We start from the raw sequence: 27,876 nt of genomic DNA, 5'->3' as shown, positions 1-27,876 counted from the left end.
GGGATGGTGATGGTGATAGGGGTGGTGATAGATTTGAAGGAGTTTGATTTGAGAGCAGTATGAGCAGGTCGAGCTAGAGCAAGAGCCGGTGCAATTCACTGGGGAGAGTCAGTTTAGTGTGCCACATAAGATGTTGAGCATGGTTCACGTCAACCAGGTGGAGGGAGGAGTTCAAGCTACACTAGAGGGCCTCGTCGCCGATTTGGTGGAGATGCGCAACGGGATTGTATGGACATTGATAGTCTATCTACTTCTATTAGCGGAAATGAGTTTGAGTGGAGAGGATAGTCATCCTCACATTGAGAGTAGAGGAAGTGGGCAATGGCATGCCCCATCATTTACTTGAGAGAGCACTTGGTCAAAGTATCATAGACCTTATGGTCAATTCACTGGGATAGGGCATACATCTGGTTCATCCATTCCTAGTACTGACTATGGATCCTAGACCCAGTCACATGGTGGTGGCTTTGTGGACAATTTATTCTCATACCCAACCTAGCCGTACATGTTGCCGGAAGCATTGGTTGACAGTAGCTCAATGGCGAGTTCTTCTTCATACTTTGGTGATGCAGATTAATTACCAAAATAGACTTGTTTTATTAGGAATAAGCCTAGGGTTGGGTTCCATACATGTTAGGCTTTTGATCCCATGTGTTTTGAGTGTAATAGACCACTTTTATGGGTCTAAAAAGGGGGCTCTAAGATTGAGTACGGGATTACTAGTTAGTTTCCATTTTCATTAGTTTCCTTTCTAGTTGGGCTTGATTTGAGTTATATTTGTTTCCTTATGAGTCAAGTTATTAATTGAGTCAAGTCCTTAGTAGTTAGTTTGCTTTTTCAATTAGTTTCTAATTTCAGTTAGTTTCTAATTTCAGTTTTTAGTAGCTATTGTATTAGGAGAATATTTGGTTTCGTTTTTGAGGAACCTTCTATTTTGTAATTCTCTCCCCCATTAACATTATAAATAAAGAAGAGGAGGCTCTTAAAGGCCTAGATGATTTTGATAAAAAAATTAATGGTTGTTGTTATTGTCTTCTACATGGAGATTTGTCTTGTGTTTGATCAAGGCTGATGGAATTGGTGTTTGATCCAATTGACTCTCAGCGGTGTGAAGCACAAGAGGTCCTCTTCCTTAACTCATCTTCTTCTTCTCTCAACTACACAAAGTGTTATTGATCTGCTCAAGTTCTTATAGGTATTAAATTCAGTTTTCCTTCTCAGTTCTGCCCAGAAAATTGCATACTCTGTTAGCAATTTTCAGAACCTGCGTAGACCTAATTCATCATTCCATTAGTCCCCTTATTATCTGCTTCTATTCTGATTTCTGACACCCTATATAATCTGAGATTGATAGTCTTAATCTCAGATCTGATCTCATCCTTGTTATTAATCTGTTTTGAACTATTCTGATATTTGATCTAATGTTCTCCAAGAGTATCCTGCAACATTGGGACTAGGTTGACTTGTCAATCCTAGTTCTACATTAGTTCAACTCTCTTGCCTTTGAAGCTCGGTAGTCTTGTACATTTTTTGTTTTTCTGTTATCTTATTGGCATTTCTTGTTTGACCTGTTTAGTTTTCCATTGGTTCAAACATCAAATTTACGGTTAGATTGTTTTGAGATGTTGTTGCATTGACTAGTTAATGCTGCATTTACCTTTTCCTCAAAATCCTCTTGTTCCCAGTGGTCAAACGTTAAATTGGTATTTTGCATTCCTGATTTCATTGATTACAATTAGTCATGCATATCTTCTGTAAAGCAGCTTGAGTTCTTACTTCTGAGCCAATATTTTTGTTAGGCTGAGATGTTACCTTCCCCAAACCCCCCCAGAAGTTTCATAACTTTGTTTCCTTCCTTTTATGATGACATACAGCTTTTTGGGTTCAGAAATCCATTTGTCCAACGACTTCTTCGGGAGCTTGTGGCCAATATAAATGGAACAGCAGAACAGAGTTTGCCATTCGCCAGTTTCTTCAATGATGCTTCTGCACGAGAGCATGAAACACGGTTTCCAGACTCATTTACATGTCCTGATTTACTGCCATACTTGGAAAAGCCACTTATTACTGGGAAACGAAGTAGAAAACACAAAATGACAACCATAAATGCCAGTGCTGCTAGAGTTAAAAGATTCCGGCCTCAACATTTGTCAAATGGTTCTGAGGCTGCAACTACTAAACATGAGATTCAAAGGCTTCATCACGATCAGAAATGTAATTGTACTTCACATGTGGACCATGAAATATATATAGGTCAAGGAACTTCATCTGCGTCAGAGGACCTGCCTACTACAACTGAGAGGGGAAATGAACCAACCTCAGTCAAAGATGGTTCGCTCTTGGAATCTGCGTCTTTCGACAATTGTAGAGAGGAAACTGACTTTCCCCTGGAGACAAGGATGGTTGTTGGTCTTAGAAACAATGAGTTTTTGAAGCAGGACAGACTTGTAAGAACTGATCTATTGATGTTTTATCATTTTCCAAGTGTCGAATAGTTTTCATTTATAGCTGTTTATCACTTCTGAATAGGATTGCTAGAGCCAGCAGTAAATTTTCCGTACCTTGCACAAAAAATAAGAGATTTCATGTTAATCCAAGGAATTGTGTAGTTTTTGTGGTTGAATTTATAGTACCAGTCAGTTATCTTCAGCAGAAGGGGACATTCTTAATTTCCTACAGCATGATATGTCATTCACTGATCTTTTGCAGGGATGCCACTTAACTGTGGAAGCCAGCGATGGAGAAACCCTCATTCTGACAGAGTCAAAAGCCGTCAATGATTCAGATCTATGTGCTTCTGACACCTTGGATCTTCAGCAAGGTACTACTGCGTGCACATACAATATCAGTTGCCTTCTTTACGCTTTAAGTTTAATTAAAATAGAATAATATGTGCCAGATAATATTACTGAATCTATGCCAGAGGGAAGTCGTTGCAATGTCAGAAATGAGGTAGTTGAGACTACAAGGGAATTACATCCAGCAAAAGACATGGACACATCTACTTCAAATTCTCAGAAGAGTGACTATGATTCAGTTGGGAATGAATTAACCAAATCAATGATGACAGTTCTTCTCCCGCGAGCACTTCCTCTACTTAAGAAGACGTCAATGAGAAAAACGAGACCTATTCAAAGCTCAGAAATTTCTAACACTAAATGTGACCCTCCTGTGAGTTTAGTTGACTTGAAGATTCAGGAGGAAAGTAATGGGTTCAGCCATCTTCGCGATGAAGCATCTCCAAGTATAAGTGTTCAATACTTTTAAAACCTTAAAACTTTTGTCGTCATGTGGGATATTCTGTTATGAGTTTGTGGCAGAGTATATTATATTCAAGCACTTTGGTTCCTTTACTTCTTGTGGTATACATTTGTCTGAGTCCTCTGAGTATAATCTTTTACAGGTAAACTTGTTCCTCAAATGCCTAGTATTCCAAGTTCTGAAGATTTCATGTCTGTCATACCAGACAGTTTTGAGGATGATCAATGTTCGAATCATGCAAGTAACCAGAGGCATACATTTTCTTATCTAGCTCAAGCTGATAAAGCACCTAATCTTAACGATGTATGCAATCATGATACTTTGGGACTGTTTGAAAGTTCTGATAGGAGACAAGAGTTTATTAGAAACAGTGACAAGGAGGAGCTTCAACATGTTGATGGTGGGAAAGAGTCTCTACATGTTGGAACCGATGGAAACAAGGAAAGCTGCTTTGATGAAGCACTGACAACTCCTGATGAAAGGTTGAAGGGAGAATCTCTCACTGATTATTGTTTAGGTTGCTTGTCTCCCAACAAAGAGATCTTTCTTGAAGAGTCAAATAATGCTTGCAAAAACTGGGATAAGAATCCATTACCTGTTGAAACTGATTCTAGGGTGGATGGTTTTGCACATAAAGACCTCAAGCTTGTATCTAACCAGACAGAAGGTGCCTCTGTCCTTCTGCCAACCTTTTCTGTGAACAGTCATTCTCCGTCTTCTCATGCTGAAAGAATGTTGAATGCCAAAGTATCGGATTCATGTAGAGCTGATGAATCACCAATAAACTCTACCTTTCAAAGAAAAGAGACTGCACATAGCCCTGCATTGGTTACTTTTTCTCCAAAAATCGCATATCTTGAAAAGGCATCTCAGCCTCCTTTTTCTCCCAAGAATTTGGAAATTATGACTAGTGAAATACCTAAACCAAAACTTGTTCAATATTATAAAAAAGGTGGTTCTACTCTGAAGTATCAAAGAACTGATATATATTTGGATCACAGTACAGAAGACACTGACTTAATTGGTGCAATGAGTCCTGGTTGTATTTTACAGGAGGAGGTTGATATTGAAAGAGGAATTACCAGAACAGGCAGTGACTACAACTTTGTTCAGAAAGTAGGTGAAGAACCTTCAATTAGAAAATATAATGGCCCTCTTTCTGAAAGTATAATTTGCAGGAATGTTGGAGATGTATGTTTTCCTGGGACAGGTTCTGCCAAAGATGCTTTGCTTGATACAAAAATTGGTGAAACGGGTGACTCAAATAACTGCTTAATGAGAAACGTTTTGCTTGCACATGAAGCCAAGCTTAACGGACAACATCATGATCCGCATATCGTGGAGGCTAATCTCAAACCCACGGACACATCAGTTGATATTGCTTCTTCTGTGTCTCAAATGGAAAAAATGTTTGACCATGCCACGAAATGCACCATTGCATCTGGCCATCCCGATCCTTATGGTTCCCATGTGAAAAATCATCAAGCTGATGCTTCCAATGAGGTGGTTGAGCCACACAACCTTATGGGGTGCAGTAATATGGTATCGTTGTTCCAGAAAAAGGATGAGAAGTTCTTTGGTTGTAGCGAACATAATGCTAAGAAAGTTCAGGCACACCCTCACATGAAGTACTCTACTAGGCATGATTGTAGAAATTCTCTCTCTCTTGGTGAGTCACTTAAAAGAAATCTCTTACAGGATAGTTCATTTCCATTGGAGATGGAGCCTGAAAACAAGTCAAAGGGGTTTGTTGCGCTTGTTGGATGCTATGTTCATCCAAGCCCAGTTCTCTCTGTACTTTATAGTAACAAAGGAGATGATATCAATATTTGTGTTTTATGCGGTCATTTGGTGGATAGTGTTAGGACCATTTTTATTTACAAGGTTCCAATTAAAGAGCCAATTAGAGGATACCCTTCTTTTCTTGCTTACTCATCAATTGTGCTGCCGATTTTGGAAGATTCATTTGGAAGAAAAGTAAGCCTGTTGTATTGTTCCATTTCTATTTTTTAGGACTGACCTGTTTGTTCACTTTAGTATTTGATCTGATGCAATTTTTGTTTTGCTAGGTTGCACTTGAGAGATATGGGTTTCAATTTACTCCAGATGGGCAATGTCTTGTTTTCCTGAACGGTATCAAGGCACCTTGTTGCAGGTTGCTCATTCTTTTTTATGTATATTAATTATAGAAAGTAGCTACAAAAACTATAAAGTATGACTGATAGGAATATGCTGCATTCGTTTTCAGGGAGCAGAGAATCCATTGTTTGTGTTCTGCATGTACCTCACAATCGTTTGAGGAGAATGCTGTTAAGGTTGTGGCCGTAAAACTTGGTTATGTTTCAGTTGTGGCCAAGTTAAAAGCTATTGAAAACATTCAGTGTATACTAGTTTGTGGAAACAGCCACCTGGTTTCTGTTGGAGAGAGTGGGACTCTGCATGTTTGGATCATGAATTCAGAATGGAGGTGACAAAAATATCTACTTTCTGTCACATTTTTCTTGTTATTGGAGATGCTGGTTTCTCCTTATTTGCTTTTGATTCTTGTGGGGACGAGGTCTATCAAATTATGTAGTTGGTACTTTCTGGCACCAATCAATTGCATAGTCAAACTTTTTTAGTCAGACTGCATGTTTGGATCATGAATTCAGAATGGAGTTGACAAAAAACATGTGCTTCTTCTCTAACATTTTTCTAGTTATTTTAGCTATTGGATTTCCCAAACATGCTTCTAACTCTTTTGAGTAGGGAGGTTTATCATATTATATATTTGATAATTTCTGGCAACCGGTCAATGCATTGTCAAACTTTTTCAGTTAGACACTTGGGCTGAAAGTTGTTTATGATGGAACTTGGACACTAGATTACTTGACGTTCTATTCTTTATATGCACAAGCGATTTTAGAGACAGTGCGAAAGCAAAACAGAATTTTTTTGCAGAATGTTGCTTGTTCTCCCTTACAAGGAGACCACACAAGTCCTTTATTAATTAGCAAAAGAGAGTTAAAGTTACAAGTATGCCCCTACAGAACTTAAGTACATATTCTAACACTCCCCCTTAAGTTGGTGCATAGATATAACACATGTCCAACTTGACTAAACATGAATGAAACACCTTCCCTACTGACCCCTTAGTGAACACATTAGTTAACTGATCACCAGACTTAACAAAAGGAATATAAATCAAACCAGCATCCCAAAAAGAAGTGTCTGTCGATCTCCACATGTTTGGTATGGTCATGCTGTACTGGATTATTAGCGATACTAATAGTAGCTTTGTTATCATAGTAGAGCATCATTGGAAGACAAACATGTACAACATATCATATAATAGTGTGCATAACCACAAAAACTCAAAAATCCCTTGTGCCATAGCATGAAATTCTACTTTAGCACTGGACCTAGCCACCACATTCTACTTCTTGCTGCGCCAAGTGACAAAATCCCACCAACAAAGGTACAATAACCGGAGATGGATTTTCTATTAGTTGAACTAGCCTAATCAGCATCTGTATAGGCTTTAACTCTGAAATGATCATGAGGAGATAAACGTATCCCTTTTCCTAAAGTTGACTTCAAGTATCTCCAAATATGTTTAACTGCTTCCATATGGGAGGAATGCGGATCATGCATAAACTGACTTACCAAGCTAATAGCCACAACAATGTTAGGCCGTGTATTAGAGAGATAGATCAATTTTCCTATCAACCATTGGTAACGGCCTTTGTCCACCGGTTTACCCTCCTTTTCCTTGAGCCTGGTACTAGCTTCCATAGGAGTATCAGAAGGATGACAACCAATAAACCGGTCTCAGATAACAAATCAGGGATGTACTTCCTCTGAGAAAGAATGATACTTTTGGAAGAACGAGCAATTTCAATACCAAGAAAGTACCTTAGCGTTCTAAGAGCTTTTTATCTCAAACTCTCAGCCAAGAAATCTCTTGAGATGACCAATCTTAGCACTGTCATTTTCTATCACCACGATTTCATCCACATAGACAATGAAAATTGTAACTCTATCATCATACCTTTTCATGACGTGTAGTCAGCATTACTCTGCTTATACCCCACAGAGGTTATTGCCTTGTGAAATCTACCAAACCATGCCCGAGGTGATTGCTTCAACCCTTAAAGAGCATACTTAAATTTATAGACATTGCCCTGAGTTCCCTCACTAGTGAATCTTGGTGGAATATCCATATACACTTCCTCATCGAGCTCTCCATAGAGGAAAGCATTCTTTATATCAACTTGTTAAAGATCCCATCCCAAATTTACAACATATGAGAGCAAAAATCACATAGAAGTTAGCTTGGCAACTAGTGCAAATGTCTCCTAGTAGTTGATTCCATATGTTTGAGGGAACCCTTTAGCCATAAGTTTAGCTTTGTACCTGTGCACTGAGCCATCTGCTTTACCATGGACACCCACTTACATCCAACTGGTCTCTTTCTAGGAAGAAGAGTCACAAGTTCCTATGAATCATTATTTTTTAGGCTTCCATTTCTTCCACCATTGCTGCCTTCCATTTTCTATTTGTAAATGTTTCCTGCCAATTCTAGAGAACACGAACAGAAGAAAGAGAGGACAATAAATGCACGATAGGAGGGAAAAAGGGTATCATAAGAGACAACATGGGATATGGGGTGTTGAGTACAAGTCCTAATACCTTTCCTAAGAGCAATAGGTTGGTCAGAAGGATTTGTACCTGATGACGTGTTAGGCTCAGTAGGCTGTGGATCTAGAGCTGGCGAGGGGATGTGCAAAGGTGTTGTAGTAGTGGTGGTGGTCTGAAGTTGCTTGTTTCTGGTGTGACCCCTACAATACACCTGAAGAGTTGAATTATCAATCTGGCTCTGAGATTCTCTAATAGTATGTTGAAAGAATAGGAGGCATCTCCCCTTGAGTTGGAATAGTGGTCTCTGTCTCCCCCTGAGCTGGAACATCAATCTTTGTCCCCTCACCCTCTTTCGAAATATCAAGATCTTCGAAGGAGGATGGTGGATACATTTGTGAAGCAAGCAGATTCGGCAATTCTGCAATCGCCTCTTCACTATTAATATTAGACTCCCCTGAAGAGGTGGCGAGTGGTAGCCAACGGATTCATGAAACACAATATCTATAGTGACTATAGTATGCCTAGTAGGAGGATGGTAACATTTGTATCCTTTCTGTGTAGGAGAATAACCCAGAAAGATACACTTAATACTACGAGGTTCCAATTTCCCTAGTGAGTGATGCTCTCTAGCATAGCAAGCACACCCAAAAGTCTTCAGAGGAACCCGAAAGGATGAATCCCCTTATAGGACATCAACAAGAGTCGAGAATCAAGGACTTGAGTAGGTATGTGGTTGATCAAGTAGGCAATACTGAGGACAACATCGCTCCAGTACTGAGATGGGACCTGTCTGGCAAACATCATTGCTCGGACAATGTCCAAAAAATGCCGATTCTTACGTTTGGCCACTCCATTTTGAGTTGGAGTACCAATGCATCTAGTTTGATGTAGAATCCCATGATCAGTCAGGTACTTCTGAAACTGGCCCTCTAGATATTCTGTTCCATTATCACTATGAAGAATCTTCATAGCAACATTGAGCATGTTTGAATCATCTTATGGAAGCGCTGTAAACAACTGAGCACTTCACTTTTGTGTTGCATCATCTACACCCACTGTGCAAAAGTAACAATCAATGAAAGATATAAATAGATGTCCAATGAGACAGACCCCATACATCAGAATGAAGCAAATGGAAAATTGAAGAACTTTTTTTATTGGAAAATAAGTGGAACGAGTTTATTTAGCCAGAGTACAAGCATAAAAAAAGTCATCCCTATTACATTGCTTAACTAATTACGGAAATAAAAGATATAATCTCCCAAGTAGAGGGTGTCCTAAATGACAATAGCATTGTCTTAGATCAAAGGAGATAGAGTGTAGCTAATGAGAGGTAGTATAAATCGCAGTTTTAGGGTGACAACCGTCATCAAGCAAATAGAGACCACCCTGCACCTTACTGCATCCAATCATCTTCCTTGTTACTAGATCCTAAAAAATGCAGTGGGAAGGAAAAAAGGTTACTTTATAGTTTAAGTTCCTAGTAAAGGTACTAATGGATAGTAGGTTAGTAGTAAAATTAGGGATGAGTTTAATGTGATAGATGAAGAACACTGAATAGAACCCTTTCTAGAGACATGATAGGGTACCATTTGCGACCCTAACTTTCTCTCTGCCGGAGGTGGCTGAATACTAGTGAAAGAGGCTGAAAGAACTGGTCATGTGATTAGTGGCACCAGAGTCAATGATCCAAGTATTGGAGACTACCGATGCACAGTGATCACTAAACAAGATACTTGAATGAGCAAAGTTGGAACCTGAAGGGGCTAAATTGGCAGGAGCTTATAAATTAGAAGCCTTGAGCATGCACCTGAAAGCTTGGAGTTCCTCTTAGGAGAGACCAATATCAGTTGTAGATGGTGTGTCAACAGTTTTTGCCTGATTAGCCTTGTTCTTGGATCTACTACGAGTACATTTAGCTTCAAAATCAGTTGCTTTTCTATGAAGCTTCCAACATATTATGAAGCTTCCAACATATTGCCTTGGTATGGTATGGCTTGTTGTTGGTTCACATTTTACCACCTCCTTGGTGGTGTTAGTAGTGCCTTGGTATGGCTTGTTGTAGTGTTCACATTTCTTAGCTGGGTTGCTCCTTCAGAAGGAGTGGAACCAGTCTGTAGGACTGATTTTTTAGTAGTGGGAGGATGAAGCATAGAGTTAGATGACACTCCGTATAAACTAGGGTAAAGGACTGTTCCATTGTAGGGAAGGGAGATCTGCTAAGTACATGGACATGAATTTGATCATACTCAATATGCAAACCAGCTAAGAAATCATACACCATGATTTTGTCCACATGCTTAGAATAGGTAGGGTGATAGTCTGCAAAGTGGTTAAGCTCATACCATAGACTGAGTAGTTCAACATAGTACTTCGACATAGAGAGGTCCTGCTGAGTAGTGGTACGACTTTCTTGCGAAGATCTAATATATGACCATCATTCCCTATTTGTCCATAGGTTTCCACGGCAGCAGCCCAGATTTGAGAAGCAGTTTCTAACGACAAGAACCCTCTAGAATAGATTAATGAATATAATTAATCGAGAAAGACATTACTAAGAGTCATTAGTGATCCATTTGCCTTGGGCAGTACCCTCTTCAGAGGGATTTTGTGATTTGCCTGTGATATGTACAAAAAGACGTTACTAAGAGTCATTAGTGATCCATTTGCCCTGGGCAGTGCCCTCTTCAGAGGGATTCTATGATTTTCCTGTGATATGTCTAGTGGGACATCTGCCAGCAATAGTAAGGTAGGTAGATCCGGACCAGAGGTAATTACTTCCCTCCAATTTCACAAAGCTAGCACCAAAAGGTATGTATTCATTATGACTTGGCTCGTCAGATCCTGAGGTTGTAGTAGTTACTTCAAACATGATTGTACCGAGGACAAATCACCAATGAGTGGGAGAAGTACCAAAATTTCAAAACCAACTGTCAGAAAGGGCTTGAACTTGGATTGAATTGCCCTGTAAGGGTAATGAAGCACTCCTCCAAAATGTATCTGTTCTGATGAAGAATTGATGAGATAGCCAAATTAGGTTTTAGGAGAAAACCCTACCTTTGGATGAAGGTAAGGATCACACACACAACCTTGGCAGATAGGGCCACAGGTCAATCTTCTCTATAAGGATGAGGAGGGCCTCCTCCAAATATCAATTGATTCTGAGGGAGAGAACCCCAAAATACAAGGGATCAGGGTTGTGGGAGAAAACCCTAATTTTTTGGGAATCGCAAGTGAAGATGGGCTTCAATCTTGTAAGTAGTGATGAGTCCTCCAAATTGATCTTCAATAGGTGGAGATTTATTCTTAAAAGTAGGGATAGACATACTCTAAGAAGGGAAGAATAAAAAATCATAGAGAGGGGAAGAACCCTAATCAATTCTTATAGGGCTTTTGGGTCTAAAACATTGAGGTAATGTGTAGGACAACAACGAGATATGAATCGCCTCATTAGTGTTGCCTTATGGGGAATTAGGGAGGCAAAGGAAGGAGAGGATGGAGGCTTGCGATATTTGGAAGAAAAGGAGAAGAGAAGGCTGAAAAACCCTAGATCAGAAAATTAGCTCTGATACCATGTTAATAGCATGAATGGGGTAAAATGCTCGACTGATCCAATTGACCACACAAGCCCTTTATTTATAATAAGCAAAAGATATACAAAATTACAAGTATGCCCCCTTTTGTCAACCCTCATTAAATAGGGTCGGTGGAAGGGGGAAAAGACCAATGTGCACTCATGGCACTTAAGTACATATTCTAACAGTTACCTTCATCCTGTTTTCTGATATTGCACTTATTATAGGCTAATGAGTTTCCTTTCGAATTGTTTGCCATCAACATCGAATAAGCATTGGCCAGATGTGCATTCTGTTTTTAGAGTGTAGTGGGTATATGGAAAGAGGCGAGACTTTTAGTTCCTTGTTTTATGAATGTGAATTAGTGAACCTTTGGACAAACTAGATAGATTTGATGATAGCTTCTTTTTAATGTTATTTTGCCCTCATGTCTCCAGAGATTTCCAGTTTCATTTTAAAGGAGATGTCATAGAAAATATGCTTTGATAGGATGGATTTTGTTATACATGTGGTAGAACTTTTAGCAATTATAGAATTGAAGTGTTTTATGCATTCACCGTTCTTTGTGTGGTGTAGCTGCAGAAGTCTCAATTGAAACATCTGATAGCAGGAGCTGCTAAAAATCTGCAATTCCTAACCTAAATATTTGAATGGATTTAAGTTCTGATTCTTCTGGATATATTGTTTAACTATTGCTCCATGTTTTTCAACATTTACATTGTTGCTCTTGGTGGTTACTTTTTGTTTGATTTCCCCCCTTTTTCTGTCTTGCTTTGCACTTATAGTGAGCAGGTGGAAGAATTCAGTTTACAAAGTTTTGATTGCGCATCTCCTGGTGTAATGGAATTAAAAAGAATCTCAAAGTGTGGCTCTTTAATTGTTGGTCACAATGGTTTTGGAGACTTTGGTTTATGGTATGTTGCATTCTCCATGTTACAAGGCCGTCTGATTTTCTATTCTTCTTTTCTTCTAGGATCCCACAATCTTCTTTACCTATTCATTTATTGTTTCCTTCACCTTGCATATTCACACTTGCCAACCATGTATGCTTAGCAATTTTCACCAATAGAATGAGTTGATATTTGAGTTATTTTGCAAGTTGGATAGTATTGTTCAGATTGCTGCATGTCACATACAAGGTCCTTTTGTTAATTAGATTATTTAGCTGAATGATTGGCTTTTAAGGTTGTTAACGTCAAAACTTCTATTTTTTTTTTTTGCGCGTGGGGGGTGAATAGAAATTATATTAAAAATGGAAAAAAAGAAGACAGGCAGCGAGCCAATATGGCAAACCAAGGGGAATGCCCTGACTAAAAAAACTAAAAACACCACCAAAAATGGGGGGAACACAAAACCCAAGAGGGACAAAACAATCACCTAAAGGGGGGGGGGAGAGAGAGAGAGAAAACAAAAGACAAAGATGATACATCAAGATTGGGGGGAGCAATGAGAGGCAAATCCCAAGATTGGGTAAGATGCCTATTCCTAATCGAGTCAAGGCACACTACACAATTGTGAAGAAGTTTATTACAAATCTCAAATGAGATAGTGTCTTAGATTTTCTCAATGGTGCGCGATGATATTGTCCATCCCCTTTTATTCCTTTCTCATCAGATGCGATGAATCATTACATTGAAAGACAGCTTGCCTAGAATACCAAGTGAATTTTTCTTGTTGAATGTTTTCAGAACCCACCTTCATTCTTTGTCAAAAGGGAGGATAACTCTACAGATCGACCAACACTGTCTACGAATACCTTTCCATATATCATTAGAAAAGGGGCAAGAGAAGAATAAATGGTCAATACTTTCAGTGGAACTCCAATTTAGGCAACAATTTGGGATTGATAGATTTCTTGGGGTAAGAAACTCCTTGCTAGGAAGAGAATAAGTTAAAGCACGCCAATCAGTAAAGTAATGGCCAGGAACAGAATTTTAAAACTAGAGTAACCTAGACCATGGAATAGGCGTGCCTCTCGATCTCACCAAATCCCAAGCAGAAGAAGACGAATTTTTTTTTTGAAAGAATTAGCAATCCATTGGACAACATCCCTGCTTTCTCTAGATCTTAAACAAACCCTTTGCAGCTCCCTCTAAACCTCAATGAGAGAAGTTGAGTTTCTAGGGCCAGGTAGCCAAAGATCATCCCTTAAGATGAAAGATACCTTTGCTAGCCTATCATAACCTGCATCATACCTGATTCTATCCCCATATTTTAAATTTAGCACTCCATCAGGGTGCCAATTATCAAGCCAAAGCAAGGTGCGCAACCCATTACCAATAGAGGATTGGATAGAATTAGAAACACGGTTCCTAAGTCTAAGAATCTTCTTCCAAGCCCAAGAGGCATCCAAAGGAGTAGAGGCAGTCCAAATGGAATCAAACTTCTGGTTACTAGCAACTTCTACTTGGTTTTGCCTTTTCTCCTTGAGTTTTCCAGCTCTCGTGGACTCTTTTTGTTGACTTGTGGCTTGGCACTATTTTTGGTTCAGTAAAGATGCTGTAAACTAGTATCCTCACAGCCTTTTGTTTGGACTTAGACATGGAGATTCATGAGCATAGATGGTCCATGTCTTGCTTGTTGCAGGCTTGCAACCCATAAGCCTATTTGTTGCTGTCTTGTAGAACTATCCTATGTCCACATGTATCTCATTTAATTCACTAAATTCGAGGTACTAATCTAGAATTGATAGATGTTAAGAGGTGAGAAGAAGGATAAACATAGTATGTGTTCAAAAGACTAGATGGAAGGGTAAAAGAGCTAAGGAGTTGAACGAATTTAAACTTAGTATAGTGAGATAAAGGTAATAGAAGTGGAGTGGGCATAGTAGTGTATAAAGAGATAGGATCATATCCATCAAGCTTATGTTGGAGAAACAACAACAATATAGCCTTATCCCAACTAGATGGGGTCGATTGTATGGATCCTTGCTCTCCAATCAGCTCTATTCCATATCATATGTCGTAGAAGGCCTAGGCTATGCATTTCTTTTCTCATCACCTCTCCTAGGGTTATTTTAGATCTGCCCTGGCTCTTTAAGCTCTTTCAATCTGAATCATATCACTCCTCAAAACTAGAACATCCAAAGGCCTCTGTTGAACATGGCCATGCTATCTTAAACGAGTCTTGCGTAGCTTATCATAGATCAGAGCTACTCCTAACTCAACTCTAATGTGGTCTTCCTTACTTTGTCCTTCCTAGTTTTCCTACACATCCATCTCAAAATCCTCATCTCTGCTACACTTAGTTTATTTATAGGCCACTTTTTAACTGCCCAACATTCTGCCCCATGCATTTTAGCCAGTCGGATGACAGTCCTATAAAATTTTCCTTTAGCCTTAAAAAAATCTCACTCAGAATACTTTGGACAAACCTCTCTACTTCAAACACAACCATTACAACAAAAAAGCCTTATCCCAATAAAATGGGGTCGACTACATAGATCCTTGCCCTTCAATCAGCTCTATTCAAATTCATACATGGTAGAATACCTAGGCTATGTTATTTTAGGCTTGCCTTGGCTCTTTTCGATCTTTCAATCTTTCAATCTTAACCAAATCACTCCTTTGAACTACAACATTCGAAGGCCTCCGTTAAACATTGCCATGCCACCTCAAATGACTTTCTCGTAGTGAGGCTACACTGAACTCAACTCTAATGTGGTCATTCCTTACTTTATCCTTTCTAGTTTAGCCACACATCAATGTCAATATCCTCATCTCCGCTACACTTAGTTTATCTATATGACACTTCTTAGCTCTTTAAGCTACATCATCCTCTATATCACCTTCTTTACTTATGATTGAGCTCAGATGGTAATCACTTTTTGGAATCTCCCTCTCATCAATATTTACCACTTCATTAATTGTTCTATTGTGACTAAAGTTACACAACATATACTCCGTCTTTGTTCTACTTATCTCAAAACCCTTTGATTCCAAAGTTATTTTCCATAGCTCAACTTGGCATCATTAAATTCATCTGGAGTATTATGTCTAGACAGGATAGTAATTGGATTAACTGGTTATATTCAAGATATCTTAAATCAAATTCTATTTGGATTGCCACTTGCCCTTTGGATGCTTCATGGCTCGGCAGGAAACCCTTAAGTATTTACACCTTGTTAGAGATGCTATTCGTTCCAGCATTAGTGATGGTTTTGATACTTTTTTGTGGCTTGATAACTGGCATCCCTATGGGGTATCAGATATGATGCTGGCTCTGATAAAATGGCAAATGCCTCTTCCATTATTAGAGATGGAACTTGGTGGCCTGGTCTTAGGACCTCCAACAGTTTACTTGAGGTTTAATCTAGTCTTTCAAATTCTTTGACGAGACCTAGGGGCAGTGGTCATTTAGTTCAATGGACTTTAGATTCCTTTAAAAAATTTACCTCTAGCTTTGCTTGGAGTCTGATCAGAACAAGATCTGGAAAAGTTCCCTGGTAGAATATTGCTTGGTTTTGTTCTCGGTATAGTTTTACTTTGTGGTTTGCTTTGACTTTCTCCTTACTCAAGATTTTTTTCTCAAAAGAAATTTATCTATTCCAAATTGTTGCCTCTGTTGGAATTCTCTTGAGGATGTGGATCACCTCTTTTTTTTTGCTCTTTCTCTAAATCTGTTTGGAAGGGTGTCGTTAAAGTGTTGGCCTCATCATAGAACTATTCTTCCCTGTCAAAGAAAATGGTGGTGGGTTTTGAAAATTTTACTTGTCAGTTAGTCTGTGATCATATTGGTAAACTTTCCTTTGCCGTTGTGATTCATCATATTTGGTGGGAAAGGAACAAAAGAAGATGGACCCCCTCATTGCATATTATTGAGTAAATCTGGGAAGTCATCACTTTTGAGATCAGAAATAGGCTCCTTCCGAATAAAAGTGCAAGCCTTGACACTTCAAGGAATAGGCATCTTGCCTCTTCGTGGGACCTTCCGCTTACCCCCCCATTTCGATGTGTCAACTTTTGGATAGTTTTTTTCTCCCTCCCCCAATTTTTATGTAACATCCTTTTGATTATTGATTTGTCCTCATTTTGGCTTTTGATGTATCATCTTTTAATAGATGTTTAATTCCCGTTGCTTGGGGTCCCACCCTTGGTTAGTCAGTTTGGCTTAGCTTGTATTCTGCTCTTTTCCTTAATATATTTTCCATTTATCCAAAAAAAATAAAAAAAAATAAAGACCCTTTAATTTTCTAAACTAACTCATAAAATGACTCTTAATTGTTCTTTTACAGTAACGTATTAGTCTCAAAACCATAGTTGTCATGGCATCAAATCTATCCAAGGCGGTGGAGGGGTGGCTAATTGATTTGGCGATGAATCGCCTGTTATGGCGTTGCCATGGCGGTCAAATCGCCCATGTGTCATTTTTATTTTCCTTATTTTCTAAAGTTATTTAGTATGCTATTTTTTTATTTTCCCTATTTTCTAAAGTTATTTAGCATGCTACAAGCCTACAATATATACCCTATAACATATAAAACCACCATTAAGCAACATCAAATCATCAAAAATCAACATAGCCCTATGAAAATCACCCTGCATTTTACAAAAAAATTGACCACCTAGTGAATCAGGCATGACCTGGCGTCCATGGCGGTGCCATGGTGACGCCTATCAGCCAATGGCGACCGCCATTTGTGAGTCACGTAAATCGTAGCACTGCCATGAACTTCTTTTTCAGCCAGGATGCCAAATCGCCACCTTGGTGACACCATGACAACTATGCTCAAAACAGAACTATTAAAAGATATTAAGTATTCTCATCTACTCCAAGTTCTTTAGTTTAGGCACTAATCTAGTGTACAAACTTTACCCCCACTTTATGGACTTATAAAGGATCAATACAATAAATATAAAATAGTGGCCGGTGAATCATTGAACTAAGAGCGACCCATAAACAAGTGACCAAAGGCCTATAGAACCCATCCATGGCCCGAAGTAAGGTTTTTCTAAGCCTATTTGGCCATTTTAACTACATCAAACTTTTAAACATCACTTGAAAGTTTGCTGTGTTTGTTCATAGCTTTATGCTTCATTTCTTGTGGGTCTTGGCGGCTGGTCATCACTAATTACTTGTCAATAACAAATGAAAATTGAAAAGGAAAAGGAAAGGTAATGCTAGTAGGACTGATGTTATTCTCAAGATCTACCAGCCAGTTTTGTAATCAGGTTTTTATGAAAAGGAACATGAAAACTAGTTGTAATGCAAACTAGGCTACCATGTTTGTTGAAGCTGGGTTGGAATGCAACATGTCCAAATACCAGATCTTTCCATTTGTTCCCCTGATTTTTATATGTGATAATTATGTTGAGAAAAGGAAAGAACAACTAGTCAATGACCAAATACAAATTAAACAAAATGTTAATAACTTAAATTCAATTGCATTGGCTATAATGTGCATTAAACCCCTAGGACAGCCCTTAAGTCATTTTCCAACAGGAATTGTTCAGAGAGAAAGATCATGCCCTACCCTCCTGAAGAGTTTTCAGTTATCACGAGCTTAAGACCGAACTCTTAAGTCATCTTCCAACGGGAGTGGTTCAGAGAGGAAGATCAGGCCCTACCCTCGTGAATATCTGTCAGTTATTATGAACTCCACAGAAGCAGAGCCAGTGAATCAATTGGATGATCCCCTGTTGCCCTTTACTCCAAATTCCGACAGTCAATAGAGGAGGCTGGATCAAGACCAGATATCAAGGCTCTGTTGTGGGATTTCTATGTGCCTAAGGGATTAGGATTAGAAAACCCAATAGAATCCAGAATCACAGAGATACCAGATTAGTGAAAACCAAATAACTCAGTCAAACTAGGTCTGATAGGGCAGAAGTTAAGCTTGAATGATCTTATTGGGGAGAATATCTCAGTCAAATTTGGTTGAAATCTGATTGCTGCATCCCCTGTTGCCCTTTACTCCAAATTCCGACAGTCAATAGAGGAGGCTGGATCAAGACCAAATCCTCTGTTGTGGGATTTCTAGGTGCCTAAGGAATTAGGATTAGAAAACCCGGGAGAATCCAGAATCACAGAGATACCAGATTAGTGAAAACCAAATAACTCAGTCAAACTAGGTCTGATAGGGCAGAAGTTAAGGTTGAATGATCTTCTTATCGGGGAGTATATCTCAGTCAAATTTGGTTGAAATCTGATTGCTGAATTCAATGAATGAATCCTTCAGGAAATAGTATTCTTGAAAACCAAGGCAATAAAGCAAATTCGATAGCAGATTATCAGGTTCTAGAACAGAGTTTCAAGTGAAGAAAATATTGAAATATTGAACATTAATCAGAACCATAAACAATGACCATAATTTAGAATCAGAAAATAGAGATTTGACATAGACTTGAAGTAGGAAACTAGAAATTGATCTGAATGTCAGGGTGTTAAAACAGAGAATGATATCTATAGTTCAGCAAGAGAAATCAATGGAAGGATAAGACAGCTTCAAACAATATTCAGATCAGTATTAAAGTGCTAACAAAGAATACCCTGAAACCAAACTTAATAGCAAACATAGAAACTACAGGGTTATAGATTAGTACAGATCTGAACTGATTTTACAAGAAATTAGAAGATAGGGAGAGGAATAACCAATCAGGAATCCACCTGATTCACCTTCTGAATATACAACAGAACATGCTACTGAATCCACAGTAGCACTCACCTGAATCCATAGATTTAAAGACTGAAATCCACAATCCTGTAACAGCTTCAAAGCTCTCACTCATTCATCAAATCATGGGTGTGGCTGTAGCCTATTACATATATTTATACCAAAGAAAACATAATTGAACTCTAAACCTGTAAATCGATTGGATTAATTTGGCAGCCCTAAACTAGGTCATTAAATAATAAAGAAAACAAACCGAAACAAAATAATAGAACCTACACATCGACCAGCAGTTTTGGAAAGTCACTAGGAACTTTGACTAAATAAAGAATACCGAATGAAATGAGGACTGGATTTACAGTATCCTAATCCAGCTTAGCTAATTGCAAAAAAGAAAAGGAAAAAAATAAATAAATAAAGAAAATATGTTGTGAAGAAGCCCCCATGATTTGAACTGTTGACTAGGCTGATCAGATAACATTCCAGCTTTTTTTTTGTTGGGTACAAATATAAGACTCCAGCTGTGTACTATAAAGATTCGGCAAATCTGGACACTGAAGTGGTTCAGTCGATCTAGGCTGATCAGATAAGATTCCAACTGTGGACTAGAATGATTCAACAAATCTGGACACTGAAGTGGTTCAGTCGATTGGATCAGTTTTCTGGTCCAGTTCTGGTCCAATCTTGGTCCTGTCTTGACCCTAGTCTGCTGCTGGTCTGTTGCTCTTCCTCTTTTTGTCCTTTGGTTCTGCACCACTCTGAGCTTGGCCTTTAGAAAGTTGGCAATTTCACTTACGCCAGATAGTACTCATAGTTATTAAGGCGGTAAGGCTACGAAGGCGTTAGAGGGTCTTTCAGAGCGCCTTAGCGATAAGGCGGGCATAAAGCGTCGCCTTATTGACTAAAGCATTCCTGTGTAATTTTTTTTATAAAACCATTCTATTTGACTCAAATCCTAGTTGAATCCTATTACTCATATGCTAAATAAATATTCACCAGACTGGATAGGATGGATTCTACGGAGTTCCAAAACTAAAGCACCAGACTTAAAACTTGTACTACTCAAGCTTTTAATGCCACAAGTATTGCCTGTGGAAATTTGACAGAATATTTGTAAAATTCTCAACAATAACCAGTAGAAGAGTGGAATGCCTACCCAATTTGGCCTCAAGATGAATAACTTCGATTGTAAGGCAAAACCACAGCAACAAGACCCTCACCAGGGCTTCTGGAATAAAATCTCAGACCCAGAAACTTTCATAGCTCCAGCAATGGTAGAAAGAAGGTTTTTTTTTTACCCACACGGGAATTTGAAAAGCACTCTGAACTTGCATAAGAATGGAGAAATTAAGAGCTAATAATTTAAATCAATTATCAGGAAATGAGACATAAGGAAAGGATCTCATTCTCATTAACATAATCAATCCTTTTCACCTTCCATAAAGGGAAACGATAACCATTATTTCCGTAGTATTTTTTCGTTACTATATGTAAGGGCCCTACTTTGATCAATCCCAATAATGTTCAACTGCTAGGTATGAGAAACTCACAGCTGACGCAAGAGGAAAGAGAAACACACAACGTCAACAAGAGTCTTAGGACTCTCATGGTCTCACCGTAGGTAAGGAAAAAAAATAACTATTAAGACTTGAGAGTCGTAAGACTATGATGAACAGATGAAGATGAAAGAAGAAGAAAGAAGGAAGAAGAAAGAAGAAGAGAAAAAAAAATTCTCACAGAGAAGATGAGAAAAATCAGAAAAATAAAAAATAAACAACATACCTGGAGAGAGGGGAAGGAACCTTCGCCGGAGGCCGCCGGAGAAGAACAGTTGTCGCCGGAGAAGAATCGAAGGAGGAGGTACCGTTGGAGTGCTTCACCGTCGGCTGTGGAGCGATTTGGGGTTTTGAGAGAATATCGTGTTTTTTTGGTATAGTTTTAAGTCATTAGTTTTTGATCCAGTGTATCTCATGTGCATCAAAATTTATGCACTTGACAATCTTGAAGTCTATTTTGGAATATTCATAAATCAGTTGTAAAAACAAATCTTTTTTAAAAAAGCCATAAGGCGGTCGCCTTTGCCATAAGGTGTCGCTTTAGCCGCCTTATAGCATAAGGCGCCTTTCATACCCAACATAAAGCGGCTTACTACCTTAACCTCTCTCAACCGCATTACTGCCTAGGCGTCGCCTTACCAGCGCCTTAATAACTATGAGAGTACTTTGATCACATGCTCTAACATTTCAAAAAGTTCACCATCCTCTGATGGCATATGTTGTCATGCAGCAGCGCAAGCATACATGGAAACTAAACCTGATGGAATGATTAGAACAGGATACCATAGCTGATGAGTTATAAAAGTTTAGAGGGGAAAATGAGCAATATCTGTCTAGTTTCTGATGATGGATCCTATCCGAATATCCCAAACTGAGTTCTCAGTGGAGTATACTGAGTCTGATCAATGATGGATTCCGTAACTGACTGCGTAGGCTGTCATGTAGCTTTAGAATGATCAGTAAAATTATAACACAAGGAAATCTTTAAGGAGAGTTTAAAGGATTTGGAATCTGGATATCATAAGGCATGATTGCAATAGCACTTGGGATCCTATTAATTACAATGATTGGAGAAAGTGTGTTCTATGATGCATTAGAATTCATATTTCTTTTCCATTACCTAGTAGATTTGCTATTTCAGAAACAATCTTGGAAATTTACAATAGCAAAACAACACGTGCATACTATGACCAAGTTTGAAATTTTCTTCCAGTGTTTTTCTGTAGACCACTATATCATCCAGGTACACCACTATGAATTTATCCAAGAACTTGTGGAAGATGTTTTTCATTAGCTTGCAGAAGGTTGCGGGTGGCTTCGTCAAGCCGACGGGCATGACTAAGAACACTTATGGAATGTCTTTGCTTTATCCCTCTATGGGGCTCAGTTTCATGGAATTAAAATCTATATCTTCTTTTGTTGTACATTTTGAGTGGCTATTTATTTTGGTTTCCCATCTCCTTTTTGTCTTGCAATGCATTTATGTATTCTATGATTTACCCCTCCCTTTCTTGATGTATTTGTGTAATTCTTGTAAACTGCATTTAGTGTTTGGCAACATTGTCTTTAATTTATATCAGGGATATATCCAAACGCACCCTCCTATCGAGGTTTTCTTCTCCAAATAGTTCAATTTTTCAATTCATTCCAGTTGGTTTGTTCAACTGGCCGCAAAGAGGCTTTAACACTGCTAATACTGACATGGAGGAGCAAGTCAGAGAGATTATGGCTGCTATGGAGGTTTGGTTTTCAGGGGCAGGGGAAGACCACATTTCTCTTCTACTGAATGGAGAAGATATAGCCATCTGGCTTATTGTCTTGACTGATTCTAATCCCGAGGTTCAACAGGATGATAGGTCAAAAGGCAGCCAGACAACTCCAGGTGGATGTTGGAGGCTAGTTTTGTTGGTGAATAACATTGTGATCTTTGGAAGCCCATTGGATCCAAGGTTATTTCAAATCTTATATTCCTTCAAACTTTACGTATACACTACATTACGTTGCAATGCTTGTGGTTCTTCATAGTAATAAACATTTTACTTGTCTTGGATTTTATCTGCCTAGCAAATGCTTTTTTATCATATGCAAACAAGCTCCAATTTTTAGACCACAGTCGACTTGGTTGATAATTCCATTTATTTACTCCCCACGAATAAAAGACTAATTGCTCACTTGATAAGAAAATCCAAGTAAGCACTCTATTTTTCAGAATGGAAAATGCAGCACAATTCTCAGTAGTGGATAAAAAATGGAAAAGAGAAGCACTGATATAATTAAAACTCTGAAGTGCATGAACATGCTTCTGCTAAAACTCTGAAGTGAAGATAATCCTTTGGATACTCCACATATTCATTTCATACTTCAGTATATGGAATCATTGATCGGACTAGGATGAAACTTTTACTACTCTTGGTAAAGGAGGTTGAAGGTTAAAACTTACTTTGCAGAGCTTCTGCCGCTGATGCATTATTTGGTCGTGGGATCATTGGCACACGTGATGGGCTTGTGTATGTGTGGGAATTGTCTACAGGAGCAAAGCTGTCTGATCTGCATCATGTCAAAGGTAACTGCCTGATATAGCATATATAAGATTTATGCTAGTATGGTATTTGTCATCCAAATTTCTGCTTCTGAACTCAATTAATCTCATTGACTTCTCTTTCAAAGTCCCAAGTATTTAAACAAATTTCATTGTCAAGTGAAAGGGCGGTTAGATTTCCTGGAGATTGAAAATAGTTGATAATCTGAATGCTAATCATTCTCCAGCATCTAGTTTCTGTGTTGCCGGATTGGCTTCTTTTGGTTGTTGGTCTGTTAATACTACCAAAACTCCAAATGTGCCTCCATCTGTCAAGCAACTAGCAAATGGATCACTGCATGGATTTGATGCAGCCATAAATAGCATTGTTGGTCTATAAATTGCATATATGAATGGTAAATGAGAAACTATTATTTTTTGACCATTCAGGGCTAGTGATGTGGAATTAAAACTCATCCAATCATATTGGCATAGGAATTTTCTTATGGAAAAGCTCATTGGTGTGACAGAAATACAGAGGCATTTGAGTATGACTTCACAGCAGTACTTAACCTAGGTTCAAAATTGAAAATGTTATCGGTTTGTTCTGAACCAGTTTGAATCTTGGATGACCAGGTTGAAAGATAAAAAGTACATGATTTATTATGCTCTTTATGGATAACTAATTCATGACTACCCTATATGCTCCAGAGTAATATGATATAGTTAATCCTACTATTCACATACCAATTTTTTTTCATCTAGTGTAGATTTATTTTTCTAAAAGATTTGCACTTTTTGAAAGTTTGAAACTACTAAATTTATAATCCATTAAATTAATTTCTTAAACCTTTTAAATGTGATTCTTTATTAATAAGGGCTCACTAATACCAAAAAAGATAAAAGGCTAACTAATATCCATCAACCAGTAGGAAATTAATGGCCCACTAATCAAGAATGTTGACCCACCCAAAAAAAGATACTAAATTAAGCCATATATTTGTTATAACTATGTAATCAGGGCTAGTTTTACCAACCTAGTGAATAGTTCTCTAAAAATCCAGAGGCTTTGAATTGCTGTCCGGTTCATGGAGTATTTCAGTTCAGGAAAGTAGCTGACTTGAAAGCGTTGCTGGTCAACAGTCCAGTCTATCCAAGCACTTGGTCTAGGCCGGGTTTCTAAACACTGGTTCGAGAACCATTCTGAGTCACACGGAGAGTTAATCCTGTAAATTTGAATATTGAATAGGTAGTGCATTGTTGGACTAGCAACATGTCAAGCGTAGGGTCTCATCTCAACATGTATTGAATTTTTCCCCTTTCAGCTGTAAATACAAAAGATGCAAATTGGTCTTTTCAACCATGTTTTGTACTTTTCTGTACTTCGACGTGGGGAATTGCATCTTGGCTGAAAGTTACTACATTGCATTTTCACTTACAGAACCAAGCTTTGATTGCTGAAACTAAAAAGTGAGAACTGTTCATCTGCCACCACAGATTGTTAAATCATAACCCTAATCTCTTTACATTATATATATATATATATTTGTCATCTGCTTACTAATCAACCTCCAGAGACATGCTAATAATCTAATTATATTCAGATGTACAAGTATTTTTGGTTAAAATAGAGTGAAGCTTCAATTGTTTATTTCAGGTTTGTGACTCTTTGTTTCTTCTTGTCTCCCATGCAAGGTGGGGTATCACTTATTGCAGCTGATTCTGGGTCAGGTGTGTTTGCAGTAGCTGGTGAAGAATGCCAGCTGCAGGTTTATCTACACACGTTAAATGAGTTTTAGTAATATAGGGCTATAAATAAGCCAAGTTGCTCCACTTCCATCTCCCAATAGCTTCATCACTTACAATGGGTCATTTAGCTGGAATGGAAGACAATCTTATAGATCAAGGGGAAGAAAATAGAACACAAACTTATACTAAAGGCATTGAGCAGTGTACTTGTAACTGTAATCTTTTGGTCAGGTAATAAAAAAAAAAAATTGTATATTTTGTATAATGAGAAATCTATAATTCTATATACTTCAAATGGAGCAGAGACTTGCATGGATAGATCTCGTAATGGCCATTACAGATCAGAGAATTCCTTCCATTAAAGTTCATGCCTAAATGTGTTTTTGTTCCTTCTGTTTTGAGATTGAGATTTCTCTGATATGTCTCTGATATATCATCATGGTTTTCCTTCCCTTGAGCAAACTACCCTGGTCAACATTTCAAACCAGTCGATCAAAAGATAGTCCCCTGTCTCTTTGAATTTCTTAGACTTTTCATACTTTTGAAGCTGTAATGACATAGGTATTACATTGGTCTTGAATTGTGACATGGATAGAATGATGATATGAACAACACCATATTTAGGTCCCAAACAGATAATCAAAGGTGATAGAATGACTTTGAGCTATGGGCGTACTGGAAACCAGCTCCCTGTTTTTACTGAAGTTGCATACTGGAGCTGCAGATTCTGTAAATTTTAGGAAAGGGTCCCGTAAAGGGCAACGTACCCTTACTGTTCACCAACCTTGGGATAAAAAAATCTCCTATAGTTCTATTGTAGTTTGCATGTATTTTTGGGGGAAATTCATTAAAATGATAATAATGTTCAGGTGGCTTATTTGGGGCCACTTTCAATTATATAACCTTGCTGGCACATTTTCCTTTATATTTTCGATGGTCGAGAATTATTCAAGTGAAAATGCTTACGAGCCATATGTGCAAGGGTATTAAACTCGGAATCAGGGATTGAACCGGTCTTGTAGAATCGGTCCCAAAAACCCTAGAAGCGACTGCTCTGGAATGTCCAAAATTTGGATTGATCATAGCTGGTTCCAATCTGAATCCACCGATTCGACCATCCAATTCCAATTTATGCCTTGCAGGCTGATCAGCTGCTGGAAAAATTATTTTTTATTTTCCAGTTCTATTTTCTAGGGTTGACAACCTGCCTCATATACGTACAAGGTAAGAAAACTCCTTATACAAGCTGTTTTCCAACATATTTCTCTTTGCTTTGTTGTGATACTTAGCATAATCAAGATTGAACTCAAACTTGGAAGTTGGATCATAAATACGACTGTATTTGACCTGTCACTTGGCACATAGGGCCAGCAAACCAGCACCACTAGCCCTAAATGAAAAATAAAAAACATTGAGGTTATGTTTGGAAGTCGGGAAAAGAACAGAAAAGAAAAGAAAAAACAAAAAACATAATTTGGCAAAAGTTGTGATGAGATTATCACCTTACAACTAGTACTTGAGATTTACATGATATACGATTAAAAAACAGAAAATCCTTAGTATAAAGATGCCATCCACTGAAGTCCTTGAAGAATAATCCTTTAAAGCTCTTGACCTACTGTATGTATCCTATAAAACAATGTACATATAACATCATGCACATTATGAATTTAACAAGTGAAGTTAGACATATCAATAAGAATAATTTGTTTTTCACCTTTGTACAACGGTAGCACAGTAGGCACCTACCAAAGGCAGCCTTACTCTTAGTAAACCTTTCGAGCCTCCGCTTGCTTGGATGGATCTGCTAGGGACTCTGCAATTGCAATTTGATAAGCAAGGTGCTCTCCAAATGCTACCTTTTTTCCCTCTGTGTGGTATTGTTAAGGGTCTTCTAGTGGTCCATAAATAGACAGAGTTGAGTTTGCTCTACATATTTAGGCAAAAAATTAGGACTACCTGAGGAATCACCAGAAGCAACCACAGACATGGAATGTCTCAACAAAGAGTTGACTCCATGACTAAGGTTGAGTATCTAGCAGTTGGAGAAGTGCCCAAAGAAAGTGTTTGGCTGAAAGTTCTTGTCTAAACTGGGAGTCGTACTTAATTAAGCTCGTCAAGCATCTCATCCTATTATATTGTGATGACATAGGAGCTATCGCACAAGCAAAGGGAACCAAAGCTCATAAGAAGAAAGCAAGTGAAGAAAAATTATCATCTCATTTGAGAGACTACTCAACATAATGATGTAGTCATTGCTAAAGTTGACTTTGAAGATAATTTATCTCAGCCCTTGACAAAGGCTTTGTCGCACAATGTACTTGATAAACAAGTTGAAAACATGAGAATAAAATATGGGAATTTGGCTTTAACATACAGGTGGGAGATTTTTTTATGTGTCCATCAAACCTTATAATTAAATTATTTTATTAATTTATTAATTATGCATGATATTTAATGGGATATGGTGTCCTTAGGTATAACTTAAAACTATATACAACTAGGGATGAAATTTGGCATTATGTTTATACGATCGTCACATTGTGTGCGATGAAACTGATGATTTCAAGACACAAATTTGAGAGTACATACACGTGTATATTTGACTGGATTACTTAATAGCCTTAATTAGTATATTTTCAGATGTTTAAGCAATAAGATTCTCATAGATATCTTACAATTGGTCCTTTGACCTAAGGTCCTTATCATAGCAATTAGGCATTATGGGTTTTGGTGTATCAATGGTTTATGTCTCTTGGATTATATATCGATGCAATGGATTCATGGGGTTGCCGTGTACAAAAGAGATGCTCAACACAGAATCCACTTCCTCTATCAAAGAGAATGTCTCTGCATATGATTAAACGAAATTTGGATCTAGTGGCATGTTTTGTAGATAATTTACAATTTTTTTTTGAAATTATTAATTAGGATTAATAATTATTTTCTTAACTTATTTGAAATATTTTTTGGTTAGATTAATGGAAC

General features: G+C 38.1%; 1 protein-coding gene across 3 annotated transcripts; it reads left to right on the top strand.

The window, feature by feature from the left end:
• The first annotated feature begins 1,527 nt into the window (after positions 1 to 1,527).
• On the top strand, positions 1,528 to 25,206 carry LOC122079475. 3 transcript variants are annotated; one of them, XM_042645989.1, is made up of 10 exons: positions 1,536 to 2,447; positions 2,710 to 2,821; positions 2,900 to 3,244; positions 3,404 to 5,238; positions 5,331 to 5,416; positions 5,510 to 5,728; positions 12,242 to 12,370; positions 22,202 to 22,570; positions 23,069 to 23,184; positions 24,835 to 25,206. In XM_042645989.1, the coding sequence occupies exons 1-10, from the start codon at positions 1,806 to 1,808 to the stop codon at positions 24,936 to 24,938; spliced, it is 3,957 nt and encodes a 1,318-aa protein (XP_042501923.1). In that variant the 5' UTR covers positions 1,536 to 1,805; the 3' UTR covers positions 24,939 to 25,206. The 3 variants fall into 3 exon arrangements, with proteins under 3 accessions (XP_042501926.1, XP_042501923.1, XP_042501925.1); XM_042645991.1 differs by having other exon boundaries at positions 1,537 to 2,447; positions 2,924 to 3,244; XM_042645992.1 differs by lacking the exons at positions 22,202 to 22,570; positions 23,069 to 23,184; positions 24,835 to 25,206 and adding an exon at positions 21,835 to 22,193 and having other exon boundaries at positions 1,528 to 2,447.
• Positions 25,207 to 27,876: the final 2,670 nt, after the last annotated feature.

Source organism: Macadamia integrifolia, chromosome 5 (assembly GCF_013358625.1).
Source record: "Macadamia integrifolia cultivar HAES 741 chromosome 5, SCU_Mint_v3, whole genome shotgun sequence".
Taxonomy (NCBI): Eukaryota; Viridiplantae; Streptophyta; class Magnoliopsida; order Proteales; family Proteaceae; genus Macadamia; species Macadamia integrifolia.
Note: the sequence above shows the minus strand (reverse complement) of the source record. Positions and strands in the feature narration are given on the sequence as shown.